Raw genomic sequence first — 21,681 nt, 5'->3', positions numbered from 1 at the left:
ATGGCAGCGGCCTGGCTCTGTCAGTACTGGTTCACGTCTTTTGCAGAATTTCCAAGTTGGACTCTTTCAGCTGATCAACTTGGCATTGAAGTTGATCTAAGCTATCGTGGACATATTCGGCAATCTGTTCTTTTCCTCGCAACAGCATCATACGTCAATGATTGAAATCCCATAATGGCCAGGATATCGCGTCTGCTCTGAGCTTGGACATGCCTGGGAAGGCTCACTCTCAGGCATTGCCAATGACCCCTATTCCAGGTGCTGCAACCGAGGGACCAGACTTGTCCGCCGACAAGCCTGTGTATGCGACAATACCGAATATTGGCAATCCCATCTCGCGTTCTAATTCTTGTAGTGTCAAAATCTGTACACCACAGCCTTGAGCTTTCCAAAGAAGGGAAAGAAATGTCTCACAGTCTATTCCACACGCCGGATTTCGATTGAGCCCCATGGACGAACTGAATCTGAATATATTTCCGTACCAGACAAGCGCATCTCTATGGTCAATGTCCAAAAACCTCCAGTAGAAATGGAGCGTATGGAAGCTAGGATTGTCGCTGGCGAGAAAGCGAATTTACAGAAGAAATCAGCGATATGCTTTGCATGTGCATATCAAGCACTTTCTCGTCGCCATGTCCTCAAGCCCAGGTTGGGGGCCACCAGAGGCTGCGTATACCGCCATTGATAATTACAGAAAAGCCACAAACTTACTGGATGCGGGTCAAGGAAAGAAGAGTTTTTGAATGAAAGCCACGTTTGCGTAATTCTGGACGGCACAAATATAGAGCGTGTTTGAAACGTTCAAAATCAGACTATTTTCCTGCATCACTGCTTCTATTCTTCGTCGAGCTTGCGGTTAAAGAAAAGAAAATGGTTGACGAGCAAGTAGTTATAATTAGTGAACTGCTTTGAACTTTCTCTCTGCCCATGCGCGTCTGTGTCTCTTTCGCCAGGGCACGGCAATCTTGAAGATGACGGCTACCTGTATACATGTAAGCAAGTGCTTCAAAGCAACCCGTTGTCTAATGACGGGACTATACCTTATTGATCTTGCCGTAGCAAAGGTGGCATCACCACTTCCTCACAATTCTTCAAGAGCCACTCCCTACATCGTTCCGTGTTATCGGCCTCTCCCTCCAACATGGCGTTAGGTCCGGCAAGTTCCCAAAACGCCATTTCGAACCATATAGGCCAAAAGCCCCCAGATTCCCAGTTGAGGATGGCCACAATCTTCAACGACATGGGGTTCACGATGACATTATCTTGTCTCAGATCATTGTGGCAGAAGACGTAGTCTTCTTTCGGGAGGTCTGCTCGCGGCTTCCAGCAGCTATTCACTCTCCACTTGCCGGCGTTGACTCGGAGCGGAGGGCAGAGCAGCTGCTGGCCGGGAACTCCAGGAGTGTCTGAGTGTAGGTTCTGTAGGGCTTTGACATGTTGGACAAGTTGCTGCTTAACGAATTGTTTGTTCGGCTCGCTGAGGTCGCTCATGGCAATGCCGGATACATGCTCAGTAAGATGAAAGAACGCCCCTATCGATTCGAAAGCGCATAGCGAACGAGGAAGAGGTATGTCAGTCTTGGCAAATAGGTATTGTAAGACGGCCTCATCCGTCCGCAATCGCTGTGGAAAAGTTGTCGGGGGGATATAGAGGTCACCTTGAGTGGTTATTTGGCGTTCATAGTGGCACAGCGTCCGCTTGATGCAAGAGCTGTTCACCCTCCAGGATACTTTGTCAAAGAGAGTAACGTCGGAGCCTTTAGGTTTGCGATCATGGATCTCTTGAGTGGTTGCCATCTTGACGAATATGGGGGATTCTGATTTAATGGGTGGCAGTGTATATTGAGGAGTTTTAGGAATGCTGTCTCGGGCTCGAGGTAGATGTTGTGAGAGGGCAAGGGAACCATTTTAGCACATGGAAGAGGCGTAGTGGGTGATAGAAACTATCTTGTTTGTATGTGCTCAATGGGTATTGCAAGCATCTGATTAGGGGAGGGGTGGTTGTTTATTTTTTACTGCACATACACCACTGAGGATAGCAGCCAAAGTGACGAAGTCTTGTCCAGAATTTGCGCATCATGGCCAACAACCTCTTCGCTCTTTTCTGACTGACATGGCCGCCCAACAGGGGCAAGATAGTCCCAGAAAACAGGAAATCTCGTGTTGGTTGATCAATCGATTTTCCGAGCCCACGGCTTGCCACCACTCTAGTAGCCAATCCCGCAGTTGAGGCTTGATAATATGCCTGATTTTGGCCCGGTGGACAAGGGATGATGTCGCATCTAATAAGGTTGCGGAGTGCTCCTAAGACAAATCCGGTAAAATTCGTTGGCACATCACCAACACATCCAACATCCGCCAATGATTCGTCTCGAAGGGTATGACAAAGGTTTCTCCAAGCGTTGGGACTGTCAACCGTCAGTCATTGTGGATGGTGATACGGCGGCCAATACTTACATGCTCAGGCAACAGCAACAAACAAGCCGATATTCCCTCATCCGTTCCTACTGGGGTTCCGGGGCTGCACTGAGTCACCGACAGGACCTTTGATTTGTACGTAATTTCCAACTATCAAGGCAACCGACCAACACCAATTAACACATGATTCCCCCAGTGCGGTGGGCGAATTAGTTGTACAGGCATCCATTCATGATGTGTGTGGTGTGATGCTTGACCCTCTAGAAAACTTGGTGACTGGGATTTGCAACCTCAAATTCTCTTTGATACAGACATGGACTGTGAGGGAATAAGGTATTCATTTTTGTTCATGAATCGACGCTTTCGGGTCTCGCGGGTGCCCAGGAACCCCGGCAAGAATCAATACAAGGATGACTACCGACACCAGTGAATTTTTCAACCTGTAGTGTGTGCCACACAGCACGCCAATGAGGTCGGTATTTAATATTGCAATACTGGCTGCTCTTGTACCTTGACCTCCGCTTCACACCATGCTAAACATGATCAGGTATACAGGGAAATGCAGATGAACTAACCAAATTTCTAGAGGATGGATTGGCGGTTATTCTACTTCTGGAAGATGTCAACCCGAACAGAGCCCCCCAGGACTATCCAGCCATAGAATCTATGACATGTAAGTTGCCTTTTGGTTGTTTCTGGACATGCGTCACTGGCCTAAATGTGACCGGTTATTCTGAGAGTAGTCATGCATCATTTGAGTCCGACCCTTGTTCCATTATCGGCTCCTCAGCTTTGTCACGTAATTCGTAAAATCTTTTCTCCGTCCAATCGAATACGTTGTCATAGTTGAAACCCTTTGACGTGAACAGGCGGCGGAACAGTCGACGAAGATATGCATAATTCGGTTTGTCCTGGAACCCAAGCGACCGAGTGTAGTTGATGTATGTGGAGAATTCCTCCGGAAGCCCACTGCAAAGCTCTTCCACTGATAAAGTCTTCTTGTAGTTTTTGACACGTTCTAATTTTTCCTTATCGGTCGCGGCTTTAATGCCCTGCCATGGCAATGAGCCACGGGCAAAGTAGAGGAGTACATAGCCCAGGGACTCCAAATCATCACTCCAGGATTGTTCTGTGCGAAGCTTAGTAGAGAGAACGTCACGGTAATATGTGATCAAACGCGGAAGAAGAAAAGGAAAGAAAAACGACCTACCGCGTCCATTATGGTTGTTGATGCTGGCGTATCGAGCAGTCCGCAAAGAACGCGACCTTCCAGAGTCGGATAATGCTCTGCGTCGCGGAACTCCTTCGCCAGGCCAAAGTCAATAGTGTACAATATGTTTCCTCGTTTGCCAACGCCCAAGAGGAAATTATCAGGCTTGATATCCCGATGCAGAAGACCTTTGGAATGGATATACTCGATTCGAGAAATGGCCTGGTCCGCAATGAGGAGTATGGTCTTGAGCGAAAAACTCCGGTCACAATAGTTGAGCAAGTCCTCGAGTGAAGGACCGAGAAGTTCGTGGATTAGTGCAAAGTAATCGCACTCTTGTCCGAACCATAAGAATTTTGGCATTCCAACACCGCCAGACAAGGCCTTGTATGTCTCTGCCTCGCTCTTGAGAATGTCGTATCATCTCGAATGTGCATGAGCTTCATTGCAACCTCCTCATTTGACCGGATGTCCGTGCCTAGCTGTCTATCAGCATCTGTAAGTATTCAATATCAGAACAGCTGAATCTGTACCCAGGTAAACGAGGCCAAAGCCTCCTTCCCCAATTTTGCGGTCCACGCGGTATTTCTCATCAATGATGATATCCTAAACAAGGGCACTTAGTGTCCCGCTGTTATAAAGATGCATTGTTCGTACCATCATTATGCATGGCAGGAGCTGAAGGCGCTGCGAGTTGCGTCTGTGTTTTGTTGGATGAGGCCAATCCAAAGCACATCAGTGTTGTGTGCACTGTGATACCGGACAGTGATCAATGGGTCAAATCGGCCCGCATATTAGGCAGTTGGACCAGGCAATTCTTGGGGGGGGGCCAATGGAGAACATTGAAGGTTCAAGGAAGCTGCTTGGTCCTGCTGCCCACATCCACATCATCGACTCGTGACCCACAGACCCCAAGCTGCCACAGCGTGCCCCTGCACCCCATTCTGTGGCATTTGCCAAACAAGAAGTACCTTCGAGATAAAGTACCTAGGTAGGTAATACATATACAGAGTATACGCTAGTATATTATAGTATACAGCACGTGGATTGCTCAGGGCGCGGTCGATTTTGCTACGGGCGCGGTCACCTCTACTACTACCTGGTTTTAGGCTGGCAGCTAAGTTATTATACTTTATAATATATTTTAATATAGGTTTTTAGTATTAACAAATCTTAATTAAATTATAAAGTTAGTACCCTTTTAAATAGACTTAAAAAAGCTCAAAAAAGCGATATCCCTTGTTAATTAGTCTTTTCAGCCTCTAGTAGTAAATTGCTTAGGGCGTGGCAGTCGGCCCAGCCATTAAATCGAGATTGAGGCTTGGTGGGGCGTGCCGCCCACCTAGCGAAACTTGCTTGGTCTGGTCTGGACGCCCCTGAACGCAATTTATCACCTCTTCCTCTTCCTACAGCAAACAGTAGGCGCGTCACTAAAAACATTTCTAATCCCTCATACATATGTTGCGACAATGGGCCCCTCATGGCGAGGCCACAAAATCAAAAGCGGCGGCGTACATACGAGTCCCTACAAGAAACCTCGGTTAAAAAGGCTGACAGAAAATATAATTTCTCCCCATCTTTTTGGGATGATTTATCTAAAGTCTCGCTTACGCCGCGTGCCCTAAGAGAACTTGACCGCCGTAATAGCACGCATTCTCACCTAACGGTAGGAGTACCTGAAGTGTATCGGACAGAGCTTGCTCGGTTTGCAAGACACGGGGGGGCAGATCTCCGTCATCTCCGACGCGTACGACTTTCGACCCTTGCTGAATTACTGAGGACTAACTGAGTTAAGTTTACCAAACATTCAAATATTGATATGAGCTCCCTCCAGTCGTCGATTTCGAGAAGTCGGCGGCCACAATCCTCGAAAGCGACTAGCGTTGGCTCTAGAAGTGGAAGATCTTCAGCATACGGCAAAGACTTTCAACAGCATCTTGCTGACTATAATGTGCACGTGAACAACTGGCGTTCAAAAGCTCTAAATGCTACAGAAATGCAATCAGAGCTAGCCCATGAAAGGGCATCATTATCTCCATCTCAATTCTCTGAAAGTGATTTTGAAGAATTCCGCAGAAAAAATGAGGACCCGGCCTTGGAGAGCGAGGTTATAACCTCTGTCCTTCCCATTCTATGTGGCAACTCGAGCATTCATAACAAGCAGAACGTCCTATTTACTGAGCTGGAGCCCATCACAAACTCAGGTGCTGTACAGCCGAAACCAGATTTTTTTGATGGAGCTCGCCTAGGTGATCTTGATCAGAATATCAGGAATGATGAGGGCATACTATCAGCAGCCATTCCTACCAAGCATCCTAACGTCCCGGTAGTGCCGAACTTCTTCTTAGAAGTCCAAGGCCCTGATGGAAATGCTTCCGTGGCCCAGCTGCAAGCTTGTTATGACGGGGCCTATGGGACTCGCGCTATCCACGCCTTACAAAACTACAAAGAGACCGAACCAATATATGACGGCAATGCCTACACCTATAGCTCGACCTATTACGCCGGCACGGGTACTCTTCAGCTCTACGCCCATCATGTTACGGCGCCTGCGACCGTCAATAATGAGCGACCCAAATACCACATGATACAGATTGATGGATGGCAAATGACAGGTAATATTAATTCCTTTCGGCGCGGGGCGACCGCTTTTCGAAACGCTAGAGACTCGGCGCAACGATACCGAAATCACTTTATACAGGCTGCGAATGCCAAAGCCACCCAAACTATGCCAAGCGTGCAAGAAAACCTGAATGACTCTACCCCCCACGACTCCAGAGAAGATCCAGCATACACAACCCTGCAAGACGCGGACGACGCGCTTCAGCAACAGCTCGCCTTGGAAGACGAAGACGAAGCAATATCTTATGGGAACGAAGGCTCGTCAAATCCCGGCCAGGGATCCCCAACTCTCAAGGCTCCGATGCAGAAACGTTCGAGGCCTTGCACAAGCCCCCCGTTTTATTCCAAGTATTCCAAGAGGAATCACTAGAATTTGATCCAGCCAATTGCAGAATATATTTGCCCGTTAGTAAATACACACTAATATACTATAGTATATTACGTAATAAAAAAATATCATAGTATATCCTGTGATGGTTAGATACCTCGTCCTTGTCTACCTATCTAGGAGGCATGTATCCCAAGTATTTATTCTCGTCTCATGAAGACTAGCCAAAGTGATGTCAGATTCTATCTCTTTTGCTTCCCAATGGCTCATGGAGACTCGCTTACCTAAGAAAACTGTATGGCAGAGGAAGCCCCGTGAACCATTGGGCAGCTAAAGAGATGACGTGCAGCTAGTATTGGTTCGGCCTGGCATTAATATTGATCTACACAACTCGCATTACTTGATTTGACAGCTGGCTATATAAAGAAATGGGCGGAAATTATGGCAAGATTTTATGGGGTTTCGGATGAGAACATGCTCGTGCGCCGTGGCTATGTTGATCCTTGTCCATGGGCGTTGTCCGCGTCCGGATCCTCGTCAGTTTACTCCGTATCCCTGAATATTTTCTCGTTTTAGAAGCGGCCGGGTGCTCTTCAGCCGACTTGCACTTGCTTGTTTGGTACCTTGTACTTACTACCCGTCAACTGGTCTGTCTGCTCTCTCCCCTTTCTTTCTTCCTTTTTTCCCCCTCGTGCACTGTCGAACCTGCTGTAGCTGAAGAAATTCATTTTGTCAACCAACGCACATTATTTACGGGTTGAATTCTCCCTTTATTTGTGTATTTATTTGCGCGGCATTTTGGTTCATCTTACAATCAAGTCATCTTCGGTGCTGGCTTTGGCGCAGCTCCTTGGACGAACGCTAAATCTACTTGGCAATACTATTTCCCGGTGGACGACACGCAACCGGGACCACTCAAGGCCACACAAACACAAACCACGCAAACGGAGAGCGGAGAGCGCCACTCGCGACCAATCCAGAAGCCCAGAAATCAGACCAGCCTAAAGCGACCAGGGGCCCCCTACGGAGTAAGGGAGTGCCGAGTGTTGGCACCAAGGGTTGTCGAGGTGTAGAGGCTGTGCTTGCGTCTGGCTTTTTTTACCTTTGGCTGCCTGTTGACGCAGCTACAAGTCATTCAGTCCACCCTTCTCTCGTCGCCTCATCATTGCCTCCCCGTGTTGCCATCGGCAGATTGAGCCATCATCACAGATCCATTTCGATTAGCAGGATTGCCAGTTTGACAACGCGCGCCGAGGAATTGAGCTGCCGTCATGAAGTTCCAGACCGGCCATTCACCCCTGCTGCTCCTACTGCTGCCTTCGCTGGCCGTCGGCATCTCGCCTCGCGCCGTCGCCGCAGCCAAGGACGACAACTCCAAATCCATCTCCTCTTCTTCTCGTAATGCCGACGATGCTACGAATGTCGAAGCAGCCGCTGCAGACCGACCTTTCATATCCACTAGAGATGGCCCCGTTGAGGATGGGAAGCCTCATCTCGGCCCCTTTGTCGAGACTGACGGTGTGGCTGTCGATGCGGATGGCAAGCAACTACCGCTATTAAAGGGCCGACCCAACGACCCAACCCGGGTTGGGGACCAGAAGATCCCCGAGACGAATTCTGGTGTCATGTTCGATAAGAATCGTGATCGACCTGAAAAGGGAATTTCTACGGGCACCGAAGGCGGCGTCACCGAGAAGTCAAAGGCACGGAAGGAAAAGGAGGGAAAGACCGGCGAGAAGGTCCTCACGCAACCAGAATCTCCCAAAGAGAAGCCACCACTGCCACATAGCGAGGAACGGAAATTGCATGGCGGCAAGGACGAAGACACTGACAAGTCGAAACTGCACAAGCAGGACGGCAGCAAAGACTATACAGGTCTCGATGTGAGTCGTGCTGTTACGGTTCAGTCGCTTTTTTTTTTCGCCGTCGCAAGACGTATAGCTAATCGATTGTTGATTTATTAGAAACCCGATGATCTCCCCGATACACCAAACAAATCCAAATCATCGTCGACGACAACAAAAGATCCGCTCGAGCCCCCACCACCGAAAACCAAGGACACATCCCAGTCCAAATCCCAAGTCCCCGTCGAACAAAAGGATGACAGCATTATCCAGCCATTCCATTCATGGATGCTATCCTTTACCATGATTCTTGTCTCTGAAATTGGTGACAAGACTTTTCTTGTGGCTGCACTGATGGCCATGAAGCATGATAGAATGGTGGTGTTTTCTGCCGCTTTTGGTGCCTTGCTTGTCATGACTGTCTTGTCTGCTGTTCTGGGACATGCTGTTCCTACTCTGATTCCTAAGCGCCTCACAAGCTTCATGGCAGCGGCCCTGTTCTTTGTCTTTGGTGCTAAACTCCTCAATGAGGGTATGAAGATGGACCCCAATGAAGGCGTTTCAGCTGAGATGCACGAGGTAGAACAGGAGCTAGCAGAGAAGGAAAAGGAGATGGGCAATGGGCATAACGGTGTTTCCGCTTACAACCTAGAAATGGGACTTGGTGGCAGGAATTCTCGGTCTAAGAGCCGTTTCCCCTCGCCGCCTCGATCGCCATCACAATCCCCGTCACGCAGCCCTTCCCGACGCTCCGGATCCATGGGCGGTTTCATGCAGGGAGTTGGTAACCTCTGCTCTCTGCTCTTGAGCCCGGCCTGGGTCCAGACCTTTGCCATGACGTTTTTGGGCGAATGGGGTGATCGCAGCCAAATCGCAACTATTGCCATGGCTGCTGGCCAGGACTACTGGTGGGTGACTCTCGGTGCAACGTGCGGACATGCCATTTGCACCGGTGTGGCTGTTATTGGAGGACGGGCCATCGCCGGAAGAGTCAGTCTGAAAATCGGTATGTCTCCCCTGCGTCGACATGCATGCTTTGACCCCGTGATTTTCCTAACATGCGTGTCTAGTCACCGTCGGCGGGGCCGTTGCCTTCCTGATCTTTGGCTTCATTTACTTCCTCGAGGCTCTATACGCATAGACCTGGCTGCATTTGGCCAACCATTCACGCCCTTATTTTGTAAACGACGCTATATTCCAAAAAGTCGGAAGCCGGTCCGCGACCCTATAATCAACCAGCCATGTATCCCCTTGTAATTAAAAGTAGCACGCACGCGCAACAACGTTTCATTGCCGTTATCCCTCTTACCCCACAAATTCTCCTTGTTGCTAAACCTTGTTCCTCACAAGGTGGTGCCAGTCATTCGTCGTTCTGGGCATAATCAGCAGAACGTCTACATCTCATTGGCCGTATTGTACAACACATGGTGGTGCATTGCACACGTTTCAGTCTGTTTCTTTTTTGTTATTCATGTTGCCCGGTAGCAGGCGACGTCGCATGAAAAAAGGAGAAGGCGATATGGGAAGGGGCGTGGGAAAACTGCGAGGCAAGGTGAAATGGAGAAAACAAGTACGGGACATTGGCATCTGCATGGTAGAAATGGAGTTTTAATTGGAGCAATAGATGGGAACGAGGCTCATGGATCTTCTCTTGGTTTACTTTTCCACTCTGGTGCTCTGTCAAGTCTGACAGGGTTCTTAATACTACAACAACCATGCCAAATGTTAACCCTGGTCTTTTGTCATGGATATCTTGTCTCTCTTGACTCACAGCACGCGGTCCGAATGTTGGCAACGTACCAACGAAATGCCACGTCCGGCAACCAGAAGCGTTGGCCGCAGGCTCCGTCGTGCGTGTTCGGGAAGACGGCACAGCTGCCACTTGTTGGCCGGGAAAGAGGACATGGAGCTTGTCGTCAGATGCAAGCCAAGTCTGCTGGTTTGCATGCAGGTGGATGACGGATGCTGGCCAAGGCTTCCAAGGCTGCGGACAATGCTCGGTGCAACCTCTACGATATGCCGCAAATGGTCTGATGGCTCTGCCCGGATCGAATCGATCAAATGTCTCCGGTGGGAACAGGACGTGATTTGTTCGGACGAGGCGGGGGTCGTCGGGGTGCGTTGGCTTGTTCACTCGGCCGAGATGGCTTTTTCGCCTTTGGCCCACGTTCACCTTCACGAGACTGGGCCGGCCTGCTTTGTTTCTCCACACGTCAGACCAAACTCTGCCGCCACAAGGCTGAAGCGAATTGTTCTGCGAGAACCCAACCCGTCTTTGTCCATCGTCATGTCTGCTTGTATCCCGAGATCCGAGCCTCGGCCGTGTGTCGGTGGTGCAGAGTTTAAAGAATGGGGTTGGTGCAAAACTTCAACATCGTGAGGGCCACAAACAGGCCGTCTTGTGGACAGGGCCAGGAGTCCAGGGCAGCTGTGTTGATCCTAACTTCGTACCAAGTGGTTCGGCGGCATACATCTCCCAGGGGAATTATGCAGGTTGCAGCAGGTCGCGTCTTTGGGGTCCAGGAAGCAACGCAGCCTCGTGTTGGGACGCACATGTTTGTATCATGTTCGAGATGGTTAGTCGGCCCCTGTTGACGAGAGACTTTTTAGTAATGGATTGGTAACCACGGCAGTTGGACGAGGCTTCCGAGGCTGCCAGGAACATGGTTACTGCAGGCCGTCAAACTCGTGGGCCATGATAGAAGCTAAGCAGGCGACGAGATGGAATAGCAGGGACTAGACAACCGCACCCACCATGGCGCTCTAATGCCAGTCTCAGGTACACCGTCGGCCTTCTTTATTCTGCTCAGCGTCGCATTCGCTTCTTTTTACCCGCTTCGACAGGCTAGGACAACGCTACCGGCATGGCTCAGCTAGCAGAACCAACATGCGCTGGGTTGGGATGCCGTGTTGGTGGGCGCGCAGAGCACGCAGAGCACGTCGCTTTCTTGCTTGATCGGATAGTTCCGCTGCCAGAAGGGGCCGTATCCACTTTCTCGAGTCTAAGCATTGTGTGTGTTGCATGACAGCTCTGAGATACGGGGGGGAGAAGGCTTACGAGGCATGCGTGATGTGTGAGGGAGTATTGGGAGGAGCAACGTCGGGATCATTTGCCGGTCCGTGGCGACATGAGATGCCCCTTTTGGGGGCCGTTGACGTCCTACTCCCTGGATAACGTGGGATTTTGCATGGAGAAGCGAGGAGATGTCTGTTTCAATGCTGAGGTGCTGGGCCGGTGTGGTTGCGCTGCTGCCTGTCAAACCTTGTTCTCATCGCCAACACGAACCAACCCCCCCTGGCCGAGGGCTTTTTTTTTTTTTCATTCGAACTCGAATATTCCCCGCCTTCAAGCACAAACCATTCAGCGATCTATCATCTGCAACACAATGATGATGAGAAGAGACATGTGAAGAAGGAGAAGGAGGATGTCGTTCGCTTCACACCACCATGACTGAGCCCTTTGTCGACGTTGAGTTCGCTTCCCACCCCAGACAAACTTTGACACCAACACTTCGCACTACGCCACCGGAATGAAAAAAAAAAGAAAGACGGAGCTTTCCGCTGAGACAGGCAGTTCACGACACCCTTGCCTGTTCCGATATCCTGGGGGTGGTGATTCACCTCCACCCCCCTCCCCTTTTGCGTTGTCTGATGGAGAGAATGAAAATCTTGTCAGCGGCAACTAGCCCGTTCCAAGACGGCCTTGTAGTCGGGTCGATAGTTTGATACCCAAACAAGACGGTTCTACCGTTTCTGTTGCCTGCCAACATTGTTCGCGGCTACAAGGGGGGGGCGAGGAGGGCGTGAGCGAAACGCTCGGAAGCCCTTTGTGTTTGGCCTCGGAGCCGAGTCAGGGACGCATTATTGGCTGATTTTGTGATGCGTGGTTCTTTTGCTCTGTCTAGTTTTTTGCTTTCCTCGTTGCTGATGGCTTCCTGTTGCTCGCATTCGCACTAAACATGGCAAAGATGCGCAGAGTAGGTTGGCAAAGGCCCGAGAAGTGTGGACTGGCACGTATCTGGTGAGTTTGGTGAAGGCTTGCATGTTGGTGACGGGCATGGTACAATAATGGGCATGGGGATAGCTGTACGTGACGGCATACGACTGGGCTTGGGTATAAAGAGGGCTTGGGTTCGTCTTTCAATTTTCTGATTATACAAGTCGACTCCGACAATTGTCGCTCCTGAATCATTCAAACCTATTTTCTATTTCCTCGATTAGTCTTGCCAGCTTCATCTCCGTTTCGTGTCGTTGCGTTGAAGCACTACACATTGCCTCTTTTTTTTTTTTTCAAACGCTACACCAAAAATCTCAACATCACCATACCCTTGAACAAAGGACCATGGACCGCGTCTGCACCGGCGTATTCTACTACTGCCCCGTGTGCGGCCAGCCCAGCGGTTCAAGCATTCCCCAATCCGAATGCCTCACCTGCGCGGCGTACGTCTCTGTCCACTCCCCTTCCTCCCCCTACCCCCTTTTCCTCCAATAGCATTTTTCCATATTCCCCATTCCTACTCCTCCCCCATGAGTTCGAGGAGGAAGGGCAATCAATAAAAGGGAAAAAAAGCAAGGTTTGCTGATAAGTCACGGCCTTCCATGTAGACAGGAGCAGATCCGACGGTTTCGCGACCTCGCCGCCACCCATCCTGCGCTCTCCGGGCTCGACGACGACGACATTGTCTTTGTTGTTGTCCGACGACGACGAAGACGAACTGACTGACTTGCTGCTCTGGCACGTCGACGAGCACAACTACGGCGCGCTGGACCTCGAGTCCTCCCGCCGGTGTCACTGGCACAATGACTCCAGCGAGGCGGATTCGACCGAGCGCCTGGCTGCCACATCCACAACTGCCTCCGTCGACACGGACGCCGACACAGACGGGGAGGGCCTTGTGGCTTCCCGACATCACGGATGGTGTCACACTGTGGTGTGGCTTGTCGTGCTGGGGTTGTTGACCGTGATAGGTGCGGGTATTCTGGTCCTGGTTCTGTTATAGGGTGGCCTCTACCCCGTAATGTGAGGCTTGTTGCATGCTTGTGTCACCCCAATCTTCCTTTTTTTTCTTCTCCTTTCTTCTCGTTTGTCGTATGCCAGTGGTATGGAGTACTTCAGACATGAGGCTGCGTTCGCTGGGAGGGGGGCCTGGCCCTTGATGTTTTTTCGCTGTTTAAAATTACCATGAAAAAATCCTAAAAATACACCGAGCATCCCGTGTTGCTCGATGAAACAAAGAAAGAAACCCGAATACATAAACGTGTATGCCATGTGTGCTTGCTGTAAAGAACGCCCATCCCGGTTCCTCCGTCGCCATCTACGGAGTACCAAGTATTCAGTACTCGATACTCGCCCTCTCTCTCCCCCTATCCTATCCCCCATCCCCCCTCCCCAGACTCATGCCAACAGCACGTCTGTACTTTGTGTCAGGGCAAGTTGGGTACCGTCCGTGTAACAACAGAGCAACAAAGAGTCTCACATGCCAACAGTAAGGGAAGAAGAATCAGGCCACTTTGCCCTGTTCCTCGCAACTACCGGCCCGCGCTTTCAGTTCCGTGGCGTCCTCCTCGTCCCACGTGTGGATAAAGGCTCCAAACCGAACGGGCTGATCGACCGCATGGCTGTCGTTTGCGTACAGAGCCGTTGGGGACCGGTGTTGGTCGAACTGCTGGTGGCTGTTGGAGAGCCACGGCTCCCAACCTCTACGGAGTGTGCGTATGGAGCAGCTGGTCCTTTGACCCCGAGTCCAAGGTTGAAATTAGGTCGACGACGCGACATGCAACGAGGCCGGAAACCTTTTTGCCCAACACCGACGTGACCGAAGCCTCGAGAGGCCCATCCATGGCCTATATTCCGGTTTCTTCGAGCCTGGGGAATGAGTGGCGTGCACGCCCTCGACAGCGGAATGGGTCATTTCCTTCAAGAACACATCGATAGTGTTTCTAGCCAAAGAAAAAAAAACTATACATCATTTACGAGCCTCGGCTCGACCAAATACATATTACATTGATTCTCATCAAGTCGACCTATGAATAGCAGAGTATCGTCAGATTGGTGCTGGTAGGCAACAAAAACTGCTCCGCATCCTCCTCCTCTGACCACCATGCAGGCCACCCAACATGAATCAACCTTCCAAAGCAGAATGCTATGCCATGCCGTGAAAATCAGTCGCCAACGCCGGGTCCCATACGCGTCACATATCAGGTTCGCTAGGTCCACACATCCATCTTTCATGGCAGAACTTCCAAGGTAGCCTGGCCTCCCAGCCCTCGTTCCTCGTTTTCTGATCCGCTGTATCCTTCACCCAGCTTCTAGATTGCGCTAACACGATAAAATAAACTATGATTGAAGTAAATGAAGGTCATATCTCGCTTTTGTTCAAGGCTAAATCCCACATGAAAACACATCAAGGTCATCTATGATGCCTCCTTCGCCTCGGGCTCCACTCTTGGCTTTTCCTCTGCCTCAGAAGGCTCTGTATCTGTTGCGGGTGTTGAAACCCCCTCTTCTGAATCTTTTGTTTTTGTCTCCTCGGGATTGGAAGCTTGACTGCTTTCGGTGTATTCTGTTGGTGAGCCATCTGACTGCTGCATTTGTGGCTCTTCTAAAATCTCCTGCTGTGGTGTCATGGGTCTCCGAACCGGTGTACTGGTCCCTGGAGCATCTGCCACATAGCCTGACAGCCTCAGGGAGCTGGCGCGCGAATGGCCCACACGCTGTTGGTCCCCTCTGTTCATTTCGGAATCCCACAAGGGAATGTCCTTGGAGCTCCAAGATGCCCGGTGAACACGAGCGGTCCTGGGGAGACTGTTGACCGAGAATCTCGAGCTGGCGCTGTTTGCTCGACTCCGGCGTCCACTAGCCCCGACGGTAGTGAGTGATATGCTGGGCGGGTCCAAGTCTGGGAACTTATCGACGCCCTCGTCTTCGATCTTGGGTGCACGTCGCACGTCTCTAACCTCAAACATGGCCTCGCGAGGCCCTTCACTCGTCTCTTCCTTTGTGTCTGACTTCTTCGGCCTCGGCGGGAAGTCGTCCGAACAAGCCTTTGCGTGCTCAAAATACTTGATGCGAACTGGTTCCAAAACCTGCGGGAAGTCTTCTCGGTTGCGGGAAAGGGACATCCACGTCGAAAGCACCCCTAATAAGATCAATACCAATACTGCAATTGCAACAAATCCTTGGACGACGATGATTATAATACCAAGGACCGTGGCGGCAATTCGATTAATAGAGAACGCAGGCAGGAAAGCGATCGACAAGCCAGTGGTTACAATCTTAGAAATTGACAGCATCCAAACGGCAACTGCGGTGTTTCGGTTGCTTTCAAAGGGGTTCAGCTTCATGATTACGACGAGGGCAATGATGTCAAATATGAACAGTCCGTAAACTTGTGCCAGAGGCGAGCGTGCTGCTCCGCCAACAAAGCATGCTCGGATGAATTGGTAACCAAGGTAGAAAGCGAAGAACCACCATCTTGATCGTCGGTACCGGGCTGACAGCCAACCAAATCTCTTCACATATCCTTCGTCCAGGTGAACAGGGTCTCTATTCGGGTCGTCGTCGACGTACTTGACCTTGACGAATGGCATAGTGCCAAATAGATACGGTCTTCGGCTCGGCTCCTCTTCGCCTATTCTGCTCTGTCTCGTCGTAGCAATGAAAGGAACCTTGCCAAATACGGTGCCCCGTTCGAAACGTAGACTATCCGGCCCAGTCTCGTACTTTCCATGTCGAAGTCGGAAATAGCAGGCATAGGCTGTGATCCCTCCAATGCCCAGCAAGAAGATCAACCAGACAATGGCTGCCACAGCAGTCGGCCCAGCAGATCCACGAAGTGAAAACTGGTACATGGCGAGGGTCATGACGGTGAAGAAGGCAATGAACAGTGTTCGGAGGAGGGCTGAGGCAGTGTAGCCCCAGACGTGCGACCGGAAATAGTCAAAGCCATCAGATTTGAGCCACCTCAGTCGTATCAGGAGATCCAGACTCAGCTTCACTGCCCCGACAAACAACGCCACAGCAGCCAAAATGACAAGCAGCCATATGAGGGAGATGGTAAAGGCTTCAGCTGGAGGGATATTAACCATGGATAAGGTTCCACTAAACCCGGGCCAAGTGCCAGGCATGGGCATACCAGGCATCCGTGGGCGACCGCCCCAAGTATAATCGTATGGATCGCTTGCATTATATGCATTTCGTTGAGCGAAAGACTTTAGTGAGCCAGCAGTGTTCTGGAATGGGGATGCGGCAAACAACGACCGGCCATAAATTTGTTGTAACAGGCCACCGCCATTATTGATCTGGACTGAACCAGCGCCACCTACTTGAGTGATGTTGACATTGTTGCCCGTAAAGGAGCTCACTGAGCGAACAATTTGCTTGTTTGCAAACATGCCTGCTGTCCATGCAAAATTGCTCCACCATGCGGGAAGCACGCTAGGCCAATTGACGGACAGGGCACCAGAGAAGAACATGGACTGAAATGTCTCAAAGATGACGAGAACCGAGAATGAATGTGCATAGTGAACACGCATATGTGGGATGCTCAAGCCATATATGGCAGTAGCAAATGACGCCAGCACAGCAATGAACACCATTACTCCAAGGAACGATGACACAGCTTCCGGTTGCGAAAAGCTGTTGCCGTTGGTCATGACAGCTTGGAAACATCCGATTTGGGTTTGTGTCGAATTGGCGAATATTTGTAGACGAGCCAAGCCCTCTAGATCGGGAATCCCCAGTGCGATGGACGGAATGCCAGATACATCGTGTGGAGCAATGGGGATAGCTGCAAATGCTGTTATAGGTACGGAATTGTTCAACGGGCACATGCTGTGGATGTTGGCTTTGCACGGATCATACGTCATGTTAAATCTATTCTCCCCGTATGCCTCGATCGAGATGTGAACTGTGGCGTGAAAACAATGTTAGCCTTGAATTGATGTGTAAAATGTGAGGTCTGGCGGAGGGCAGGCTGATCATACGAATGAGATTTTCTTTATGAATATTGGTGGTTCCATCCAAGTGAAATAGGACCGTGAGATTATCAGCATAGTATGCAGCATCGAATTTGGTGACATTGAACAAGCTCTCTCCACCAAGGCAGTCGTCGAAATCACCCGTATACAGGGCGGGATATCGGCTAACTTCAAGGTCACGGTTCACACCGTCGATTCCTAATCCCTTGATATAGACGGGTTCTCGCGCGTTGGCTGCCGCGGAATGGCATAACAGCAAAGCTAGGAGCGGCAGAAGAGCCGACATTGGGGAACGTAATCGCAGCATTGTATCGCAGGCGTGAAGACGGAGTGCTGAGGGGAGGGTTCGACTCGATACGGAGGATTCTCAGGGTAGCCCAGGGCCCCTTCCGGGTGACGATGGTAGTGGTGATGTTGTCCCGACACAAACAATTGCTGGCGATGTAGGTTTCAAGAGTTCAGCCGTGGCGAGGCGGCGAATTCGCAATATGCAGCCGAAACATCCGCCAGCGAACAAGACGAGACATGGGACGCAGGAGAAGGATACGAGTCGTGAATCGAAGGTCGAAGGTCGAAGGTCGAAGGTCGAAATTTTTCCAAGCATGAGCAAGCTGTCTAGGGTTGATTTCGAGGGCGGTCGGGGGTTTGTCTCAGCCGGCAGGCGCTACCGGGCGTTGATGATGGTCGGTCACTCTGGGAAACTTTAGGCTTCGCCAAAGCGAACAAGAGAAAACCGCGACTCAATTTCTCGTCACGACGCCTACTTGCCCTCGAATCGGCTTCAACCGATGATGCTGAGCAGATCGCCTAGCCCCCAGCGAGGACGAAAAACGGATGGGTTGCACAAGAGGAGGTGGCCGTTTGAGATGGGCAAGCAAGCTCGTATTTTTGGGCATCCTGGCCGGATTGCCCATGAGTCCGCCAACGGCACTGCCAACGGCACCAACCACACAGCGCGGGACCGGAATCGCCAAAAGGACGACAAAAATGGCCTTGATCGATAAATGAAGTGGACCTCGACCAGTTGTCCTGGGCGAGATTGACCGGACTAGGCACCGCACCGCACCGCAACTTTGAAGCCAGACAAACGCAAGTGGCGCTAACGGTCTTGGCTAAATTCTAAACGGCCAGACCTTCGAATGACGGTAGCCAACAGCCCGCCACAACACCACACCATCAACATCAGCATCAGCATTAGCATCAGCACCAAGCCGACCGTCTAGATTGGTCGTCTTGCAGCTCGGGTGCCCTTGCCGTCCGATACCGTGCTGGCGTAGTTGCCAGCACCCTCTTGGCCTCTGTGCCGCTTTGGTCCGTCGCCTTCGGGATGAATCGAGCACTCGATTCACCATGAATCATGTTCAATCGAGAAGTGTCTCACGGACCCCAGCAGGAGTTGCACACTACAACGGAGTGCTACTAGTCGTCCCTAGCATTGACTTTCCCAGCTATGCCTCCACCCACCGGAACAACCTACTCCTTGTCCTTATCAGTTGACCTTACTTCCAAATGCTTGTCCAACAATCTGACGGACTGCTTGCCTCGGAGGCCGAACGGAAGGCCCTCCCCCGGCCTTATCAATCATTCGACTGTGTTGTGAGGCTGGGAGCGTGGGAGGCTGGGAAGCACCATTTGGGGGGAGGTGGCGCAAGCTTTGTTTCGTTTCCTTTGCCCATGAAGGGGGCAGTCCAGGCCAGAGTGTCAAACACGCTGCGCTAATAACGCAACAAAATGGTGGAAACGTGGGACCTGGTGTTCTAGTACGGAGTAGTACATATTGGTGTAATGCACCGCCTTTCCTTTAGACTGGCCATCCTGGTTTATCTCGGGTACTAGGCAAGGAAGGTCGGAACCTAGCGGGAAGAGCCAGCTAGGACCTTGTGACTTTATCGCAAAGAGCAGGTCACAGTGATGATCGGGCACAAACGACCGACTCTCTGCCAGTGGCGCTGCCTGCGAACCCTTCTCGAATATGCATTATTCTCATCTAGGAAACCGTGGAAGCCACCACAGGCCAAAGACGTCTGCGTGTATCGTGCCACAACGTCGGTGTTCGCAGCGGTATCATTAAGCTGAACAATCACGCAGGGGCGTCATTTGCACTAGAACTTCATTTACTAAGAGCCCGTCTGATGGTTACCACTTGGTCTTGCGAAAGTATGATGACGTCATTACTGGCAATCACCATCATCCAAGCCAGTTTTCATTAATGTTACTATGGAAGTCATACAATACATAGGCTCGGGGCATCGTTATATCAACATCTCTTCATGCTGCCAACGATGCATGTGTAATACTTCGTATACGTCTCTCTTTTTGCAGTCATCATTGTGGCGCGCTTGATTCGGAGCCATGATCGCCGTTAGAAGCAAACACAGCCGGGTCGTCGCGCAAACCTGCCACTCAGTGGTTCAGGTCCAATTTGACGTCAGGTTCGATCGGACCTGTGAAGAGAGTAGCTCCTATCGCTGGCCCAGGGGTATGTTTTGTGAACAAGTTATGTAAAGCTGCCGCTTCCGGAAGTCTTGCATGTTCTATGTCCTGCCGAGCTGTTTCAAGTTTATTGAGTCTTCTGTGAGGTCGCTGGAAATACGATGGCTTATCAGTTGTGTCTTTGATCAATTCTTCTCTGCCCTTGTGCGACTGTTACAACTCGTGGCTTCCAGAAGATGTAACATGATCGTTGTAGATGGTGAAGCGCGGTGAAACAATTAGCTGATAGTATGGTTCGATTAGTCGGGTACCCATGAGAAAGGCTGCCTCGGTAGGTGAGATGTGCTTAGCTCTGGTTCAATAACTGATCTATGTGAGATCATTTTTCATGTTATCATATTTTCCATTTTCCCCTGTAGTGCCTGGCCGCAGTCAAATGCTTGACTTAGGAGAACCGTGAGTTGTAACAAGCAACTACAGTTTAATTTAAATAGGGCTGAAGATTTATATTAAAACATCTAGTGAATGTCCACATTCGCCGGGATGCCCATTGGCTCCAGCCTTTATTATTCTGAAAATACTCCGTACCCACGTACTCGATTTAGCATACAGGGTAGCTTAACCTGGTAGCATGTGAATACATCAACATTGAGAGTAGAATACTGTCGCAGGTGATTCTGGGTGGAAACCAAGGGGTCAAATGACCACACTAGTAGTCTCACTTGCGGCTTGTAAGATGTGATGTGGAAAACTGGTCAGACATTGGAATCAAGTAAATGGTGCATTCAAGAGTGTTAATTAGTTTGCTTTCCCCTGGGCATCTCCAAGTTACTGTCGTCATGATGAGATGTATAGCTTAGCCATGAGCGCGATACTACCTGAACACGTAAATTTGCAAGACGCCGAGTGCCTGACAGGGAATGTGTAATGTTTGAGCATCTCCAACTTGCTAGCGAATCTGCATTGCTGACAAACTAATTGTCCTGAGAGGTACAAACGACATACAGCGAGACAGACAAAAGCACGGAGATATATGAAACATGCTTATTAGTATCAATTATCGAAAGGCGAGTGTATGCGAATATGACTTCCATGATTGGCCGCGTTTTCCAGCATCTCACTGTGGGGAGATCGCATTATGCATCATCTAGGGCCCCGATGGGCCGAAAAGGTAGGGATAGCTCGTGGCAGATTCAGCGCCACATATGTAGTCGAGGGCTACATCGCGGTAATGGGAGAGGCGAAAAGAAAACATTGAACTCTTTAAGCAGGTAGTTTAAAATCGCCGATGACTCCGCGTCGTGGCATAAGCGTACACAATATTTTAGGTAAGTCGTGCATTTCCTCCGGCCGTTAGTGAAGAGATGGCGGAGATGCCTGTGGCCGACGATCCGACCTCCGGCACGTCGCACCAAGCGGGACAGCAAACTCCACCAACCTTTGGCCAGAGCATGGCCGGCCAAAGTAAGTCAGGAAAATCTCAAATGGATGGAGCAAAGTGTGGCAATGGGTAATAAGCAGTTTCAAAGGTTTTTCGAGGACCTGATTGTAACCCGCGCGGACATAAACGCAGCGGCTCAAGTCGGTCGGGTAGAAAGCGGGAGTCGGTCGGTCGACCGTGTCGGAAGGAGACCCAGAAATAAGGTGTGATCAGACCTTGCCTGATTAAGAAGCAGAGCATGAAAGTGTACAAGTCGCAAATCGCATTCTCCGGACGCCCCTTCCAGGCGCGATCTTGTTCCGTTGTTCCTTCTGCAGCAGGTATTATTATTACGCGAAGAGTTGACTTGAGCGTCCAGTGCTGAACTTCAGACGAGGGTGAACAAAAAAAAAAAACCTCACCTGCA

The 21,681-nt window shown here is 50.4% G+C and overlaps 6 protein-coding genes across 6 annotated transcripts; 3 read left to right on the top strand and 3 right to left on the bottom strand.

The window, feature by feature from the left end:
• Positions 1 to 1,041: 1,041 nt before the first annotated feature.
• G6M90_00g089590 (uncharacterized protein) lies at positions 1,042 to 1,797 on the bottom strand (the record flags this gene model as incomplete). Its single annotated transcript, XM_014686135.1, has 1 exon — positions 1,042 to 1,797. The coding sequence occupies one exon, from the start codon at positions 1,795 to 1,797 to the stop codon at positions 1,042 to 1,044; it is 756 nt and encodes a 251-aa protein (XP_014541621.1).
• Positions 1,798 to 3,161: 1,364 nt separating this feature from the next.
• Positions 3,162 to 3,991, bottom strand: hhp1_1 (Casein kinase I hhp1; the record flags this gene model as incomplete). Its single annotated transcript, XM_014686134.1, has 2 exons — positions 3,162 to 3,547; positions 3,625 to 3,991. The coding sequence occupies 2 exons, from the start codon at positions 3,989 to 3,991 to the stop codon at positions 3,162 to 3,164; spliced, it is 753 nt and encodes a 250-aa protein (XP_014541620.1).
• Positions 3,992 to 5,447: 1,456 nt separating this feature from the next.
• On the top strand, positions 5,448 to 6,620 carry G6M90_00g089570 (uncharacterized protein; the record flags this gene model as incomplete). Its single annotated transcript, XM_014686133.1, has 1 exon — positions 5,448 to 6,620. The coding sequence occupies one exon, from the start codon at positions 5,448 to 5,450 to the stop codon at positions 6,618 to 6,620; it is 1,173 nt and encodes a 390-aa protein (XP_014541619.1).
• Positions 6,621 to 7,849: 1,229 nt separating this feature from the next.
• Positions 7,850 to 9,563, top strand: GDT1 (GCR1-dependent translation factor 1; the record flags this gene model as incomplete). The annotated part of the gene is made up of 3 exons (XM_014686132.1): positions 7,850 to 8,461; positions 8,543 to 9,428; positions 9,493 to 9,563. The coding sequence occupies 3 exons, from the start codon at positions 7,850 to 7,852 to the stop codon at positions 9,561 to 9,563; spliced, it is 1,569 nt and encodes a 522-aa protein (XP_014541618.1).
• Positions 9,564 to 12,764: 3,201 nt separating this feature from the next.
• G6M90_00g089550 (uncharacterized protein) lies at positions 12,765 to 13,422 on the top strand (the record flags this gene model as incomplete). Its single annotated transcript, XM_066131355.1, has 2 exons — positions 12,765 to 12,862; positions 13,032 to 13,422. 2 exons carry the CDS (start codon positions 12,765 to 12,767, stop codon positions 13,420 to 13,422), a joined length of 489 nt encoding a protein of 162 aa, XP_065987307.1.
• Positions 13,423 to 14,836: 1,414 nt separating this feature from the next.
• G6M90_00g089540 (uncharacterized protein) lies at positions 14,837 to 17,687 on the bottom strand (the record flags this gene model as incomplete). The annotated part of the gene is made up of 2 exons (XM_014686130.1): positions 14,837 to 17,331; positions 17,408 to 17,687. 2 exons carry the CDS (start codon positions 17,685 to 17,687, stop codon positions 14,837 to 14,839), a joined length of 2,775 nt encoding a protein of 924 aa, XP_014541616.1.
• Between the last annotated feature and the right edge of the window lie 3,994 nt (positions 17,688 to 21,681).

Source organism: Metarhizium brunneum, chromosome 5 (genome assembly GCF_013426205.1).
Source record: "Metarhizium brunneum chromosome 5, complete sequence".
Taxonomy (NCBI): domain Eukaryota; kingdom Fungi; phylum Ascomycota; class Sordariomycetes; order Hypocreales; family Clavicipitaceae; genus Metarhizium; species Metarhizium brunneum.
This window is presented reverse-complemented; position numbering and strand designations above follow the sequence as displayed.